This window comes from Passer montanus, unplaced genomic scaffold (genome assembly GCF_014805655.1).
Source record: "Passer montanus isolate IOZ18808 unplaced genomic scaffold, ASM1480565v1 scaffold21, whole genome shotgun sequence".
NCBI lineage: Eukaryota > Metazoa > Chordata > Aves > Passeriformes > Passeridae > Passer > Passer montanus.
Genome location: NW_024366703.1, coordinates 6,931,315 through 6,947,425, shown reverse-complemented (window position 1 = coordinate 6,947,425; position 16,111 = coordinate 6,931,315). Strand labels below are relative to the sequence as shown.

The 16,111-nt window shown below is 43.7% G+C and overlaps 1 protein-coding gene across 2 annotated transcripts in view; it reads right to left on the bottom strand.

Annotated features, from left to right (window-relative positions):
* The window catches only part of SUFU (SUFU negative regulator of hedgehog signaling), an 88,842-nt gene that overhangs the window by 30,706 nt on the left and 42,025 nt on the right, over nt 1–16,111 (bottom strand). Inside the window, exons 4-8 of one of the 2 annotated variants that reach the window (XM_039709004.1) lie at nt 15,032–15,174; nt 12,625–12,710; nt 10,498–10,570; nt 5,782–5,938; nt 4,179–4,290 (exon numbers count right to left, since the gene is read on the bottom strand). In XM_039709004.1, the coding sequence (XP_039564938.1) occupies nt 4,179–4,290; nt 5,782–5,938; nt 10,498–10,570; nt 12,625–12,710; nt 15,032–15,174 (571 nt within the window). The remainder of the gene's footprint in view (nt 1–4,178; nt 4,291–5,781; nt 5,939–10,497; nt 10,571–12,624; nt 12,711–15,031; nt 15,175–16,111) is intronic. The other variant, XM_039709005.1, reaches the window with a different exon arrangement.

Genomic DNA, 16,111 nt, shown 5'->3' with positions numbered 1-16,111 from the left:
GAAAAACATCAATTTCAGCAATGCTGCATGATCAAGGGGGCCCTTGAGGGGTGGAAAAGGTCAAGAATTCCCCTATCCCAATGCTGGCTCTCACTGCAACTGTGGCAAATTAACTCTGCTGTCCTAATCTGTAACATGGAGATACTACTCACCTACTGCACAGGAGAGCACAGAGCTAATTACCAGCGACAACCAAAGACTCGGCCCCAGAAATTATTACATCAAGAAATTAAGTAGTGATCGAAGCAAGACTCCACAAGTGTCACTGAACTTTGACATCTGGAGCTTCCAGCCCACTGAGGGCTTGACAGCAGCAGTGTTTAGTCTGACATTTAAACATCCCCTATGGGTAACAGTTCTCTGTATCCAACAAGAGCCAATCTGCACGATTCAGAAGACTGGGAGCCTTGCCTTTCTGTGTGTCTCAGCAGCACCTACTAAGCTGATGGGTCCTAAGAAACAAATAATGTGCCACTGAAACGCACACTGGTATTCATGCACGTCTTATTTCTCCAAGTGGTAATTGAGAGTATTCAGTTACCTATGTTCAAAATGATTAGTCATGTTTCCAGAGATTAATTCACATGTTCTTTTGTTAATACATACAAACTGATTTAATGGCTGCTTATGAACTGAGCCAACAGTCATTTTGAGAAACAGATGTCCAATGCAGTTTTAAGCTTTAAGTGTGCTTTTATTCATATCCTTAGGAGAAAAAAGGGCTGCACAGTCTACAGTAATAACACTAATGAATCAAAGTACTACAGCTGCCCAGCAGGGTTTTGACAGAAACCAGCTTTTTTTCAAAGAAACTTTTTTTTAGGACTCTGGGACAGTGAACAACTGGTAATATGCATGCTTAACATGTCAGTATATGGTTTGCTGGAGCCAAAACACTGAATCAAGCCCTATCTGCAACCAAATAATACAAGGTTTTTGCATAAGCACTGAAAACTGTAACTATACAAGGACTGGGAAATCTACATGGAATTGGGACCCTCTACATTTTATACAAATAAATATTCAAAAGCTTGAGTGTTTCTGATACTATTTGTGATGCTGAATGCAGAACAGGTTGTCTGCTTTAAACCTTGATAGATTATTGTGTGTGGGTGGTAGGGTTAGGATAAAAGAAAGGGAAGAAAGCTACTAGGAAAGCAGTTGGTGGTTGCAAATCCATGATAAATAAACAGTACATTCCTCTTCTGCACAAAGCCCTTAGAGTCTGTGTCAGACTTTAACATCCTACTGTCAGTTGGGTGCAAATTTGACAGCCTGGGGTTCTGCAGCGCTCCCTACGGAAAGCAGATTTGAAACAATTTGCCATGCCCCAAGAGAGTGTTTCTGTCAAGTTCCTAAAGAAGTTCTAATGCACTAGTTATTCACAGGACCCTTGCAAAGAACCACAGGTTTGATATTTTATGATTTGGTGTGTACAGTGCAGGATATGATTACACACAAGCCTGCTTCCCATCAGCCAGCACCTCGTAATCATTAACATATTTATCCTTGTGGTGCCTCAAGAAGATGACATTGTTATTAGTCCCATTTTATTGATTCAGAACTGAAGCTCAATGGCTAAATTACTTGCCTTTGATTACACAAGATTTACAGCGAAGGACAGACCTGAGTCCCAGCCCTACCAGGCCCAAGCAATGCAAGCAAGGATTGCACCAGAAGGACTAGATCTATGCACAGAATTGTCCTTCATCTCAGGTGCTCAGAAGTCCTGTGAAAGAGTTCTATCTGCACTGGGTTTGTGCCTTTTGTGTCTCAGCCTTTACCCCGGCAGGTACCTGGAGGGAACATGGATGTGGATACATTACTGCATGCAAAAGCTGAGCTCCTAAATTACATTCCAGTGCAGCAGCTGGAGATGAGAGTCTCAATATCATGCTCTTGTACTTACTGCACATTGAGCAATTTTGCTCAAATGCATTAGACATGCTGAGACAGTATGTTAAGGAAGGCGGAGACATAACAAGATCTTCCTCTTCTGCTTCATCTATACCACACTGTTCTGGAAAATGTGTTGACTGATCAGTTTTAGCCACAGTAAGAGTAATCATCAGGTCTGATTTAAGTACTAGTTAGTCAGAGGTTGTAAGTAAACACTGCTTTCCAGCACAAACCATTCCTTTTGGTATGGTCAATGCATTGAACAAGTCCCATTGTATCTGCTACATGGAGAGGAGAAGCAACTGCACAAGGAGAAAAAGACCTTTCTCAAACTCCTCTCAAAGCAGCTAGTAAGATGGAGGAAGAAAGTATTAGGACACACTGCTGTTTTAAACTGAGATTTCCCCTATCCCTCCCATGGTATCACCACAGTAACACAGCTGATTGCTGCCTTTCCTTAACTGAAGTGCTTATGGAGAAACAGGTGACCTATCAGTTTCCCCAGTGGTAACCATAGACCTCAGAGAAATGTATTGATCTCCTAGGAGGCAAACATTGGGAACCAGCCATTCCTACCACTCAGGCTTCAGGCAGGGTGAGTGTGCAGCTGCTGCAGGTAAGAGATTTGCAACAAAGAGCACTGTTACAGATGTGAGGCTCCGAATTTGACCTGCCTTCCTCTGTCTCAGAACAGTTAAAAACCCAGGTAAATATTTGTGTGCTTCATCTTAGACCTCTGCTAACCTTTCACCACTCTGTCTCAAATGTATCTCTGTTTATCTCGCCCTGAATAACGTAAAGCTCTCTTATCTAAGCAACAACTGCCTCCCAGCATTAAGGCTTGCCCATCAGCTGCCTCCTTGACCTGATATGCACCCAAAATGTTTGTGGTCACCCTCAGCCACTGAGGACTCAGAGCCTACACTGGGCAAGCAGATGCATGCAGGAACCCAGCATCTGTGAGAAATCCTGCCCAGTACTTTTGAGCTCTCCAAGGCTGGGTGTGATTAGTGCAAATCACATGGTATAATTTTATATTTTTTTTCAGTGGGGCCACTGGGACCAACCAATGGTCCAATGTGACCAACCTGCAGGCAGAGAAATACTACTCAAAACCTGAGTCAGATCAGAATTTGACTCCATATAATTACTATATGGCAACAGTAAGACTATCCCTAAAGCAATAATAAAGTCACTTGAGATTTTTTTAATGTAAGTACCTATATCTCATATTACATATTAGCAAAAAGAATTAGCAACTGACATATAATACTTCCCCCAAAGGATTAGGCAACCCCTAAACATTAATTTATTTGGCAAATCAGAAGCCACCCACAAAATAGAACAAGAATGGACAACAACAAGAAATATTTTTCTCATGAAATATTTGAATCAAGAATGAAACAGGAATTGAAACAGACCAGGGTGCTGTCCCTGCCTGGCACTACAGGGAAGTGCTGATTTCATGCTGGTCTTTACTCTTGAAAGCAGAAGGCAGAGATGTTCATCAGAGACTAGGAAACCAAAGGAAATATCAAGAAGAAAGAATGCACCAAATATGTGTATCTTTCTGTACTATTTAGATGAAAACATTAAAATTTATGGGAAGGCACTGAACTAGCACCTGACATCTAAAAGGGGAAGGGGAGAAGCCCATAAAGACAGAAGTGCAGATAATAGATTCACTTAAGTCAGAAGTTACAAGAGAGATCTATGGGTCACCCTAGTCCCACTTAAATCATCTGTTAAACTACTGCTATTACAGACCCCGGTGATATTGGCATGTAATTACTGACAGAACCCACCTGTTTAAGCAAGACAAGATCAGTCACTTAAAAAAAAAATCAACATTTTAACCAAAGGGTTTGTAATTATGAGCTTGAAAACAAAATACTCAGGAAAAAATATCAGCAGTCACCTATGCCACCTATCTCTACTGATACCATATCACTTTTCAGCACAGTACTTTTTATAGGGATCGCTCCAGTCTGAATTCAAACATTGAAGACCATGAACAGCAGATTCTACAGAACAGTCAGACTCACTGTGCATTAGCACTGTTTGTCCAAAACCCCTCTAAAAAGCTGCCCTCCTGAGTACTAGCCCATTTATCCAACCTGAATAACTCTTCTCCCCCTATCTTTGCACTTTGCAAGTGTTCACAGCCAGATTTCCTCTCCCCTTGCCAAGTCTTTTCCCACCCAACTTAAACTTTATTTTCCATGCTGAGCTCTTTAGCCTCCCTCTGCCACCATGTGAATGTGGGGAGTAAAACTCACGGTGCTCGGTCGAGGTTCAACCCATTCTGTCTTTGTGCATTGATTGGAGGTAGGACAGGTTTGCTGTTAATCTCAAGCCCTCTCCTCAAAGTCTCCCTGATCTGCTCTGTATCTGCAAAGAGAAAATTTTTAACATGATTTAGAATCCCCAGAAACAACACAGACACAAGAAGATATCAGGTGTGTTTCATCCAAACTCCCCTTCAGAAAGAAGTGTAGAAATGTTATGGGGTAACAATTAACTGCACTTCCTGAACTTGCTTAAGCATTATTTCACTTTATAATGTCAGTTTGAATTCCCTTGTTTGGGCTTCATTGTTATGCCAGGCAAGGAGAGCTGGAATCTTTGGTACTGAGTTCTCCTGATGAAGAAATTCTGAGTAGTTTTGTAAATTTTCATAAATGAAGTGTTTGTTGGTTCTGTAACTCTCATAGAACTTCCTAACACTTCCAAACCTTTGTACTGGAAATAATTTTTTCCATTAGGCATAACAGGAACTTGTTCCTTTCCCAAATTAATGTATGAAGGCTTCCAAGTTTTTTGCAATTGGCTTTGGAAATCTGTTGATTAATTTACAACAAGATTCACAAAGGGAGGGATTTTTATGCAGGGCAACCTTTAGCCTCAAGCTCACATCTGAAAATAAGCTGCAAATTATGCAGTTCAGATGCAGTCTTTTTACTTCTGCCTTTCTCTGAAATGTCTACTGGCCAAATACTTTCAATAGGAAGCTTTCCTGCCTTTCTCAGAAGTTTCCTAATCTATTTTTGAGAAATGTGAGAATTAGGTAGAGAAAAAAAACCCCAAATTATTTAAAAATCTTTTGAAGAATATACAAATTTCATCATGTATACCTCTCCTGGGCTTTTCATTTCAAGGCTGAGACAAAACAGCCTTTTTAGATCCAGTGCAGTTCAAAATATTTGCACAGAAGCCAGAAGAAAGGCTGTATGCATTTAACTAATTTTTACTATGGATTTAAGAACAGATGCCATTCCTGTGGAAACCATTGTTAATTCCAGGAAATCTCAAGCCCTCAAATTTTATGTTGCTTCACCCATTTGAAAGGTAATATGCATAATTTGAAGCCTGTATAATGGCTATGACATCTCTACCCTGAGAAGGCATCTCACTGCAAAGGGAAACTCCACAGTTGTTAAATTCCTCTTTTTAGATTTCTGTATTTGCACGAATTCCTTGAGTTCAGCTGCAGAAATGTGCAGCGTCAGTCCAACTTGCTCCCTGAGAAGGGATAATGTTTACAAGGAAACACAGCCTGGGAAAATGAAATTGCTTCACCTTGCAGGTGTTTACAGCCCTGGTTTCAGCAGGTGCTCAGTTTAACTTTGCAGATTCAGATTACAATTTGCCTAAAAACTGAAAGAAACGTTTAGACAAAATAATGCCAAGAACTCTTTTCCTCTCTCCTGCCTTCTTCAAAGAGGCCAAAATCCATTTTGCTGCCCTGAGACACACCAAGCCTCCCAATGGCTGTGGGGTTTGTTATGAACTCAAGGATGCAGCATGAGTCAGGGCACTGCCCAGAGCCACCAGAAGAGAAGCTGAAAGGCCGTGACAGTGACTTGGCCCAGGACCTCTTACCTTTCCCAGAGAGCCGCCGAGGCTGGGTCCCAATGCAAATGCTCCTGCTGTCCTCATCATCCTCTGGTGGCCGGCTCAGGTCATCCCAGGCACATTTGGCACTCACTCCACTCAGGTTTGAGCCATCTGTCTCAATCCCTTTGTCGACTCTCTCCTGCTTGAAAAGATTCAAAACACCAAGACTTTTTTTGAGTGTGGCTTGAGCCTGAGTTGGAAGCCACCATGGTGCAGCCCAGCCTTCCACAGCTCCTGCAGATCCCCTCTTGTGGACAATTTCCACTCTCTGGACCCTGTGCTTTGCTGTGTCAGCAAACAGCAGCTGCACATTGAGCCAAATCAGGAAGCCACTCTGAACTAAACAAACCTTTTCCATACCAAGTTGGTCTGAAATCCCACCCTGCTCCCACTGCTTCGCTACATGGCTCTGACAGGCACAAAGCAGGGAGAGAGAAAGGTGGAAATCAATGGCCTGGGGTGTGCAGAATTGTTTCTTTCAGTGTTAGCACTGATTTACACCAACTTGAAATATTTAAGACATGAAACACAGCTTGGCAGTTGATCTCTCATATGTCAATGACATCAAACCCCTGAATAACTCAAGTTCTCTTTCCAGCCTTACCAAAGAGTCCCACAATGAAAACAGCTCATGGAGAGACTCATCATTCACATGGGTTCTTCATTTGCAAACTGCCCAGAGAATCCCTGCTTTCCAATGTGCTGGGGTGTCCCCATAAAGGACAAACATGCAAGTTTGGACGTGCAAGGAGACACAGGTCTGTTCCCAATGTCAAAGCTTTTGCATAGTTTTCTCTATTGGCAAATAAACAAAGTCCCTCCCTTGCAAGCTGGACTTTCCAAGCACGTAACCAGTGTTTGGGTCTCAGAAGGTGTCACACACCAATCATAAGCAGCTGGATGCTCTCAGGCACCAGGCATTTTCTGGTGCATCTGTTGCCCACAAGACTGCCCTAAGCTACAGCCAAAACTTCTACAGGAAGTTCCACCTTCTTGGACATGGGCATCAGTCTGAATTTCCACCTGAGACCCACAAGGGGGTAATGTTGAGCCGAACAAACTCGGGGCTGTGCTGCACCGAGGAAGGCTGGCACCTCTTCCCTGGCACCGAACCAGCCAGGCTCGCTTCTCCCTTTTCTGAAGGGGTGTTGCTTCTGGTACTGCTCAGTGGCACCAGCAAGATCTGCACCTCTCTGCATACATCTGTGTCACCCCGAAATGCAGGCAGTCCCAAGAACGTCAAAGATTTGAGGAGAGAGCAGAGTGGTGTCATACACAGTGGGAGAGGATCTCTCCACTCCATGTAAGTACCCTCTGGTTTGACATTGCCACTGAAGGTGAGAGATTGTGAGAACATTTTGCTCCTTGCAAAATCTTTCCCCAAGAAACAGTTTCCAGACTAAACCCGTATACATCCCTCCCCTTGCCCAGCTGTGCATGCTGCACCCCGGGAACAGCATTGCCTGTTCTTGTGACCATTCAAGAGAGGATTTGAGCAGCTCAAAGATAAACACAAGCATTCAGGGTGTGGTTGCACAGCGGTTTAAGTTGATGTAATTGAAATAACTGCAGTCCCACCCTCCTCCATGTGCTCCTATCCCTTCCTTTGAGCCAACTCTTTTTTATTTTTTTCATCTGGATCACCTCCCAAAACCCACACTTTGGCCCAAAATCGAGGTAGGAGCCTGTGGCTGACTGCAGGACCAGAGCAGTCTTGACTTAGACTTAAGCATTCAAGAGACTGCCTTTCTTCTGCTTTTCTCCCCTTGTTAGGATCTTCCTCCAGCGTCAGGCGAAACTGGCTTCTTGAAAACGTAATAGGAAAATCTGAGAAATAATAAATCTGCTGTGATTTTCTTTTGTTTTATCCTAAACATAAAATTAGTTGTGTCACCCAGAAATAGAAGTTGTGGGGAAAGAAATAAAAATACATCCGTTCCTACATATGCAGACAATGCTCTAAGTGAGATTTAGCACGTGGCTCCTTTGGGAACCCTCCATGGTGCTCTGTGAGGACCCAAATGAGCTGGCGTGGGGAGGTGTAACTTGTCAGCGAAGTTATTTTTTATCCCAGTCATTGGGGAAGCATGGAAGAGCCACCAAAGCTGCTCTTGAGCAGGGAGAAGAAGAGGCCAGAGGGCTGTGAGGCTCTGGTGGGATCTGCTCCCCCATCCCTGCAGCCAGGGCCCCACTCCCAGGCAGACCCTGCGGACACAGTGCAGAGCCTCGGGGAGGGGGAAGGACTCTCATCTGCAGCTCAGCTGGCTTGCAGAGCACTTCCTCAGGGGAAGAAGTGCTGCTCTGTTGGCATCCCTTGGAGATCAAGGGGAGCTGATGGAAACGAGCTGGCTTAAGGCAGCCTAATTTGCATGCCTGTTTCATAATGTTTGCAAGCATTGATGTTAAAAGGGGAAAAGTCAAAAAAACACCAATCAGTGTAGACTTATAGCTGTATAGGCAATGCACAGTTCTACCCCACCTTTAGCCAGCAACAATTTGCCTGGACTGAGGAGCTGTTCTTCCTTCCTTGAAAGGGCAGCATGAACAGGAGGCTGGAGGAGCCCAGGGCAAAGGAGGTTCAGCTCTTTCCTTCCTCAAAGAAAGGATATTTCTGTCCCATTTTCCTCTCAGCATGTGGGAGGGATGCTCTGAGGCTCTAAGTCATTGATCCCTTTTTAAACGAGCCAGAGCACTGCAGTGTGACCTGCAGAGCAGCAACCACAACTCAGGAAATTCAAATCAGCTTTATTCTCTTCTGAGATATCTGCTAAACAGAAGCAAAGCACTGAGAATCAGCACAGAGCCGGGGACCGACAGGAATTGTTTGACAGTGCTGCCAGGGAAATCTGAATGGCCTACAGGGAAGCTTGGCTGAACAGAAAACAGCCAGCGTTGCCACAGTGTTAATTGCCGACATCCTGGGATGACATCTTAGTTGGGATCCATTCTCAGCAACTCCGAACAGAAAGTACAGCTGCTGCTGCCAGGCCTGAGTTTAGGCCTCAACCAATTCCCACAAGACACAATGCAGCCTCCAAACAAGCTCTGCCTGCTTCCCAGGCAGACAACATGCTTGCTGGCTCCCAAGAAAGTTGTCCAGTTTCTCTGCCTGCTCCCTCCCTCCTCTCCACCTCTCTTCCACTGCTGCCTTTCTGGTCTCACACACCCTCTACCAACACCAAGAAAAGGGCACTTTATCCTTTCCCCACTAACTGGAGCAGAAGGCACATGACAGGGCTGAAGGCAGCCTGGCACAGCCTTCCTCCCTGCACTCAGCAGAGGCTCTTTGTGGGACTCAGGGTGGATTTTGCTCTGTGAGTCCCTGGGGGCTGCAGCAGCAGAGCAGGAGGGAGGTGTGCACACACACACCTGCCCATCTGCACTTCTGCAAGGGCAAGAGAGAACAGAAACAGGAATGTGCTCCATGTGAGGAAGTCCGGAAGGACCACAGACATAGCAGCTTTCAGCAGCAGGACACACTGGTGAGGCAGAGGTACTCTTTTTATTTGCCTTAACTTGCCTTGGCTGACTCAGATTCCAGTAAGCTGAGCTATTTTTCATTTACAGTAAATTGAAGAAAACCTTGTTATCATTAGGAATCACCAGTGTGCAGACAACAGAAACACCTCCAGGAGGGGAGAGGGCAAGGTTCTGGAAAGTCTAAAAACTTTATGGGACTTTCAGTTGTATTAGCTCCCACATTGTGGAACATTTGTGAAACATTTTTTTTTTGTTTCTCAGACTGGGGTTATTCTAGATGAACAAATCCTTAAAACCAGTAAAAGTAGAATTTGGTTTTCTTCTTAATCTTTCAAAGTAAAAGATGTTGTGAGGCAACGGAGAATAATCAGATACAGACATGCAGACCATAAGAAAATGCTTGTACAAAACATGCACATTTGCACGTGCCCTACCAGGCTGAGCCGTAAGTTCTCTGTTAAAGGCAAATACTCAGTGATTCACTGAAACATGGCCAGCACCACACTGGATTTGCTGGGGACACATGTACTCCAGCTTTGCTGAAGGGATTGCAGAATTGTCTCCTAAATGCATGCATGGCTCAGGAGAAGTCCATAGTACAGTAACCTCTCCATAGAGGTTCTATTCTTATCTTTAAATTTCAGAAATTAAATTGAACTCTGAAGAAGAAGGTTTAATATCTCTTCCTGTATGGATTATTAATAACTGCATGTGGTACTTTTGGGTTCCCATCATTTCTCAGTCCACACAAACTACTTGGCCTCAAGTGATATCCTACAGGAATGAGCTACACTGTCACATTTGCTGTGAAAAAATAGTTGGTTTTGAGATTTCTACATGTTATATCTCCTTACACTTGCACATAAAAACAAGGAGAAATTTCCTGGTGTACCATTCCTGAATCTTGTATTATTCTACATCTTTCATCTTCTTTCTTCCTCTTTTCTAAAACATCCAGTCCAAATTCTACCAATTTATCTCATATAGGAGATTCCATTTTTCTGGTCTCCCTTCTCTGTCTTTCTTCCTAGAGCTGCCATTCACGTCAGGCTGGGCATGTCCCTCTTGAATCACCTCTAAGAGGGCAAAGAGTTTCTAAGACTTTTGCAGGATTATTGCGAACATTGAGAAGATCTGAGCACCTTTACAGAAAATATTAGAACAGCTGCATAACAGTTGGCTCCTACAAGAGACATGACATTTTATAAACTAAAGACATACTTGCAGATGTGGGTCAATCTCGAATATGGTCTCTCCTCTTCGCATGTCTGTTATCAGCCAGGGGCCTCCAGCTCTACAGAGAAAGACAGGTAATGAAGCAAACAAGCCTTTTAATTAGAACTTTCCAGCAGGGTCCTCAGAGTGGACCTGTACTGCAAGGAAGCACAAGATAAGGGTTTAAAATCAGCCTAGAAACCCCTTTATGTGGCGTATACATCCCATAGCATTTGCCCTTTACATTTTCCAAATAAATAAATAATAAAAGCCCTCCATGACCTAGCAGTTAATCTGCTCAGTGCCTGGCACCACCCAGACGTGCACAGCAGTCAGGACTGACACAGGCTGTTATCCCCTGTGCAGGCCCCCTTGCTCACACAAGACAGGGTTTTAATCTTACAGGAAACGGACTGGGACTGAGAAGTCCAGTGTAGCCTGAGTCAAAGAAAGATGGGCAGGGCATGGAGTCAAGATTTATTCCTCTGTTACATATCTAAGAATAGAGCAGAGCCCCAGTGGGACTGCACTTTTTGCCAAGATTGGCAGTCACGTTCAGTACCACAAAGAGCTTATTGCTCTGATAAATACCATCAAACAGACATTTTGCTCAGTTGGTACTTCACGACCAAGTACTCAAATGGTTCAGGGAAATCTTTGTTGTCATTAGCAATGAAAGTTGGAAGGCTCAAGGTGTTTCCCAACAAAGGTGACAGAAAACAGATTACTGTGAAGATGAAATACTCAGAGACTTCACTTTGGGTCACAGTGCAGCCAGACTGCAGAAGTCAGCCTTAGATAGTGCTTTTCATTTGAAGTAAAAACTGAAGTCTTTTGGAACTGCCATAAAAAACTCAATTTTTTTCATGAGATGCTTTGTTATTGCAGTCAAAAGCCCCCTCCTCTGGCCTAGTTTGTGTTAGTCTCCACTTAAGAGTGGGAGCAAAAAAAGTTAATATTTTACAGGTTTTCAGATGCATGGATATCCACTCGTTTTTTCACATCACTTTGGAAGTTGTGAATTATTAACTGCAGGGGTGTGACCTGCCACAGTTCCTCACTGGGGTGAAAAAGACTTTTACCCCAGTTCCACATCAATGGCTTAGTAGCTTGCAGCTTTGCCTTCAAATCATGCACATTTGGGTCTCATTTTTACCTTGGAAAGGTGCTTATACCACAGCACAAAAGCCAAAACCCAACATGAGAACAGAGAGAGGAGAGAGGTGCTGTATCTGTATTGACTTAGAGGAGCTAAGGGAACTGCAGGCAGTGTTTATTTTCTCAGGGACCCAGAAACAAAGCTTGCAGCTGGACAAATTCACTCTACTCTAGGGCATTTGCATGAATTATCTGCACTTGTGCCTAAAAGGGAAAAGTTCAAGTTAAAAAAGTTCATCTCTTCCAAATAATCAATCAATTCAAGGCTATTGTGACACTAGAGAGTGTACTATTGTGCCCAGAAACAAATGTTCAGAACTATTTTGCTTTAAAAAGTAAGTCTTTTGAGTTACAATCACATGGCAATAACTTCCACTGAATTTTAAAACGTTTAAGCAAAATATCTGCAAGCCAAAAAGATTTAGCTGCACCCTGGCAGCAAACAAAGCATCAACATATCATTTACCATTTAAAACTCATCTCTTCCTCAACCCAACATCATCTTTGTCATTTCTCCCATGGCAAAACAATGAACTTCACTTTCATGAATGCTCCTCCTGCTGCAAAGTGGCCCACCAAGAGTGGGCCAAGTTTGAGAGTGACTTTCTCACTTTCAGACAGTACTTCCAGATAGTTTTGTAAGCCAGACCCTCTCCTTCCTTTGAACCAAACAACAAGGTCACCAGTAACAGTTATCCCAGGAAGAGCCAATGAGAAAACCCTGCAGGCACAAGAGGAAGGAAATTAAGCTTTCAAGACCTCATTCTCTTTCACCCTGAACATGTGGACTTCCACATGCATTAATTTGCCATCTAAGTGTCTGTGCCTGAGAACAGATTTGCAATGAATTCCCATCTCTTGCTACAGCACAGATTAAATAAGTTCCAGCAGCAAGTTAAAGATTGTTAATAAAAATAAACAACTGATTTGCTCTCTATAGAAATGCTCCCCTATATGGGCTTTGTGACCACTTACACTGGGACAGTCCGAAGCAGTTCCAGAATCCCTTGACCATTCCACTGCTGAGCTGCATGCAGTTCCTCGGTGCAAACCCCAACAATCTGTAATAAATAACAACAGACATACTAAACTGGGTGGGAAACACGAAAGAACTGTGGAGAAAATGTGCCATGTGGTACTGGATCAAACAGTGCACATACAGAGAAGCACCATTGCTTTACTCTAACCAGATATGCCAGGACAAATGGAGCCTGAGACAACAGTGGGATCCCACAAGACCTTGTTCTCTCTCTCTCTACACTTACCATGTGAAGTACCCTGGTCATGTAACATTTAAACTTGTGCAGAGTGTGTGAATTTAACAATGAAGAGGGTCTGGTGACAAACCAGGGTTTACACACTAGCCTGCTTGACTTTTCAATCAAGTCCACACAGACAGGACAGAGCAAGACAGGTTAGGGTCTGAGCACATACCAACTCTGCTCTGTCAACTGATTGCTAGGGGCAAGTGCAATACTGCACAAGCAATCTCAACCAGGCAAGGAACTTGCTGCCACATGGGATTGCTTTGATGCTCATAAAATCCTTGACCAACTCAGTTTGCTGACTGGTTACATCTTACCCAGCACCATAAAGTAAAGCTGCTTACACACCACATAATCCACTTGTCACTGCAGGCAACTGCAGACTTCTGCTTTCCTGTATAATGCAGGATGTGTTTGCTTTTCAGGATAGGAGCTGCCACACTGAGCAATACCAGATGTCTCTCTAACAGCAGCTGAGATCAGCTGCTTCAAATGAAGGGGTGAAACACCCTTCAGCTGATAGCAGAAGGCAGTTTCTTCCTGCTCTATCAACCACTGGTTTGTGCCTTTGAGCACAACGATTCACCCCGAGATGAAAAATATTTTTTGCCACGGCCTTCTATTTTCTTCCTCAATACTCTTAAGTCTTTTCCAACAACACTTTTCCCACCCATTTTTCATCAAAATCTGCTCAACTGATGTTTTATCAGAGAAAAGGAAAACTGGAAACTAAGCTCTGAAGAGCAGCAAGCAGAAGTGAAGGATGTGCCTTCTGCTGTAGGCACATAACTGCACTGATAGAGATCTACGTGGAAAACTCTCATGTCAGCAAGCACCCAGCTCTGCACACCCTCCCTCTCCTGCCCCTTGCAGAGTTCACTTTGTCAGGACGCAGCCCTTGGAGGTGCACTTCATCCCCACCCATCTTCCAGGCTTCCTCTACAGCCTGAATCACCCCTGCCTCAGGACACCCCTCCCTGGGCCTTCACTCACTAATTACATACAAACAGCAAGACTCTAAACAGGAAATTATTTTGTGTTCATTCTTTGCTTTTTGTCATCATTTATCCTCATGGGTCAAAATAAATTCATAACAACAAGCATCAAACAAAGGGGAAAACCAAGTCAACTGTATGTGTTGTGGAAGATGAGGGGCCAAGGGCCTCAGGATGCAGCAAGCTGACTGTTCTTTGATTCAAGACAGCTGGGCACTAAAGAAGAGATGAGGACTAACACAGTACTAGCTGGAGAGTCAGCCAGGGATTATCCTGCTTAGCTTGGCTCTCTGTCTCTCCTTCCAGGTCCCACAACTCACCTTATACTAATTAATCTCACACCCACCTTGTTTTTGTTGATAAAACACAGACATTTGGGCACCTCAGAAAAACCTTGCAGAGCAGTTGTCTTAGGCAGGTTTGTGGTAACAGAACTTCCTTTTACATGTTGCAACTACAGCCAAAGACAAATGGGAGCAACTAGAAACTTAAATTGTAAAATACAGACACTTGCATTTTCCCACAGGATGGAAGCTTTTCCACAGAGCTTGAAGCAATCACAGTTGGCATAAACTATGCCACTCTTCCACTAAGGTTATTAACCCAATATGCAATTTAAAAATATCCAAAGGAGCCCCTATCTAGGAAACATCGCTGAGAAGGACTTTGGGAAAGCAAGCAAACCTGTTTGGCCACAGAACCTCCCCATGCTGAACAGCAGACTTAAATCACAAGGGATTTTTTTAGTGCTTCTTTTGCAAAGCAAACCCAAACCTTTCTTAAACAGTAGATCAATACAGGAAAACTCAGCCTCTAAAGAATCTTTGTGTCAGTGCTGCAAGCTACATTTCTGCCATTAAGTACTGCTAAAACAGCTCCAAGTCCTGCTCCAAACTCTTCTCTTCCTGGCATTCAAACCAGTGGATCACTTACTGATATTACCACTGAATTAATTTTCATTTATCTTCACATTACCTTTTAAAACTCAACCTTTTTTTTTTCAATGTTCATGTTGAAACTGAAGACAGGATAAGAAATATCTGAGTTACACAGCTCAAAGCAATGTCAGCTGCACTCCACGCCCAGGAGGTGGCAGTGGGAGCCATGGTGGCTGGGCTGTACCTGCAGGAAAGTGACGACCCCAAAAGGAGTCTGCACCGGCTGCATCTGGGGGTCTTCTGTCAGCAACATGTGCTGGATTCGAGACTCACTGTTGTCCAAAGGGCTGTGCCACGACACATGGTCACCACTGCAAAAGGTGTTTTCTGCAAGGACAAGAAACAAGAAATATTTAGTCTGTGAAGTCTGCTAGAACATTCCTTCTGTTGGCAGCTGCTCCTGACTGCTGCCAGGCAGGGACCTCTGGCGTGGGCTGGGACAGTCACTGGTGACCATTCACAGTGACTGCCCCTGGCCAGCTCTGCTGAGCCTCTGAACCACCTGAAACAGGAACGGAATCTCATTGAGTCACCTGAATTTAACACTGATTTCGAAATTGCCCACTCTTGAGTCCTGTGGCAAAAAACACTGTCCCACTTTGATATTAAGCCCAACAGGAAATACTAGTAAATAAAAGTAGCCCTCATTTACTATTAGTCTCCTTTTTTGAGAAGGCACAGAAAGTCAGCAGGCCATACTGGATGCCCACTGCCACAGCAATTCACACTCTTAATTTGCCACAGAGAAAATATTCTCAAATTTGAATTAAACACGAATACTACCCTGCTATATTTAATAATAATTCTGCTGCCCACCTTGTGATAGTGTAAGTCAAAATTACTCTCTCTCCCAGTTGTCTGAGCAGCTCTGGTGCAGAATTATAATTAATATGTTCCTTCTTTCCCAAACAATGAGAAAACCAATAGGCTATAAATTTCATTCTGTGTCAGAACAGACTGCATCAAAACAACGCAGGCATTCCTTTCTTTTCCTCCCCTCCTACTTAGAAAGACAAAACCCCAGATAATCCCATGTTCCACAGCTAGTGCATGCCAGAAGGCACACCAGAACCCATCTGTCTGATGCTGCCCCATCGCAGGAAAGGCTAATGCTTGTTTTCTGAGTGAGCTAGAAGTAAAACAACCAGCCATGACCACATTCAGAGCAATTAAAGCACACTACATTTGCATACAGTTCCTGGAGCATATGTGGTAATGCTGCCTAGCTGACTGCTTTTATCTTGGGTCTTGTGCTTGTCCAAGC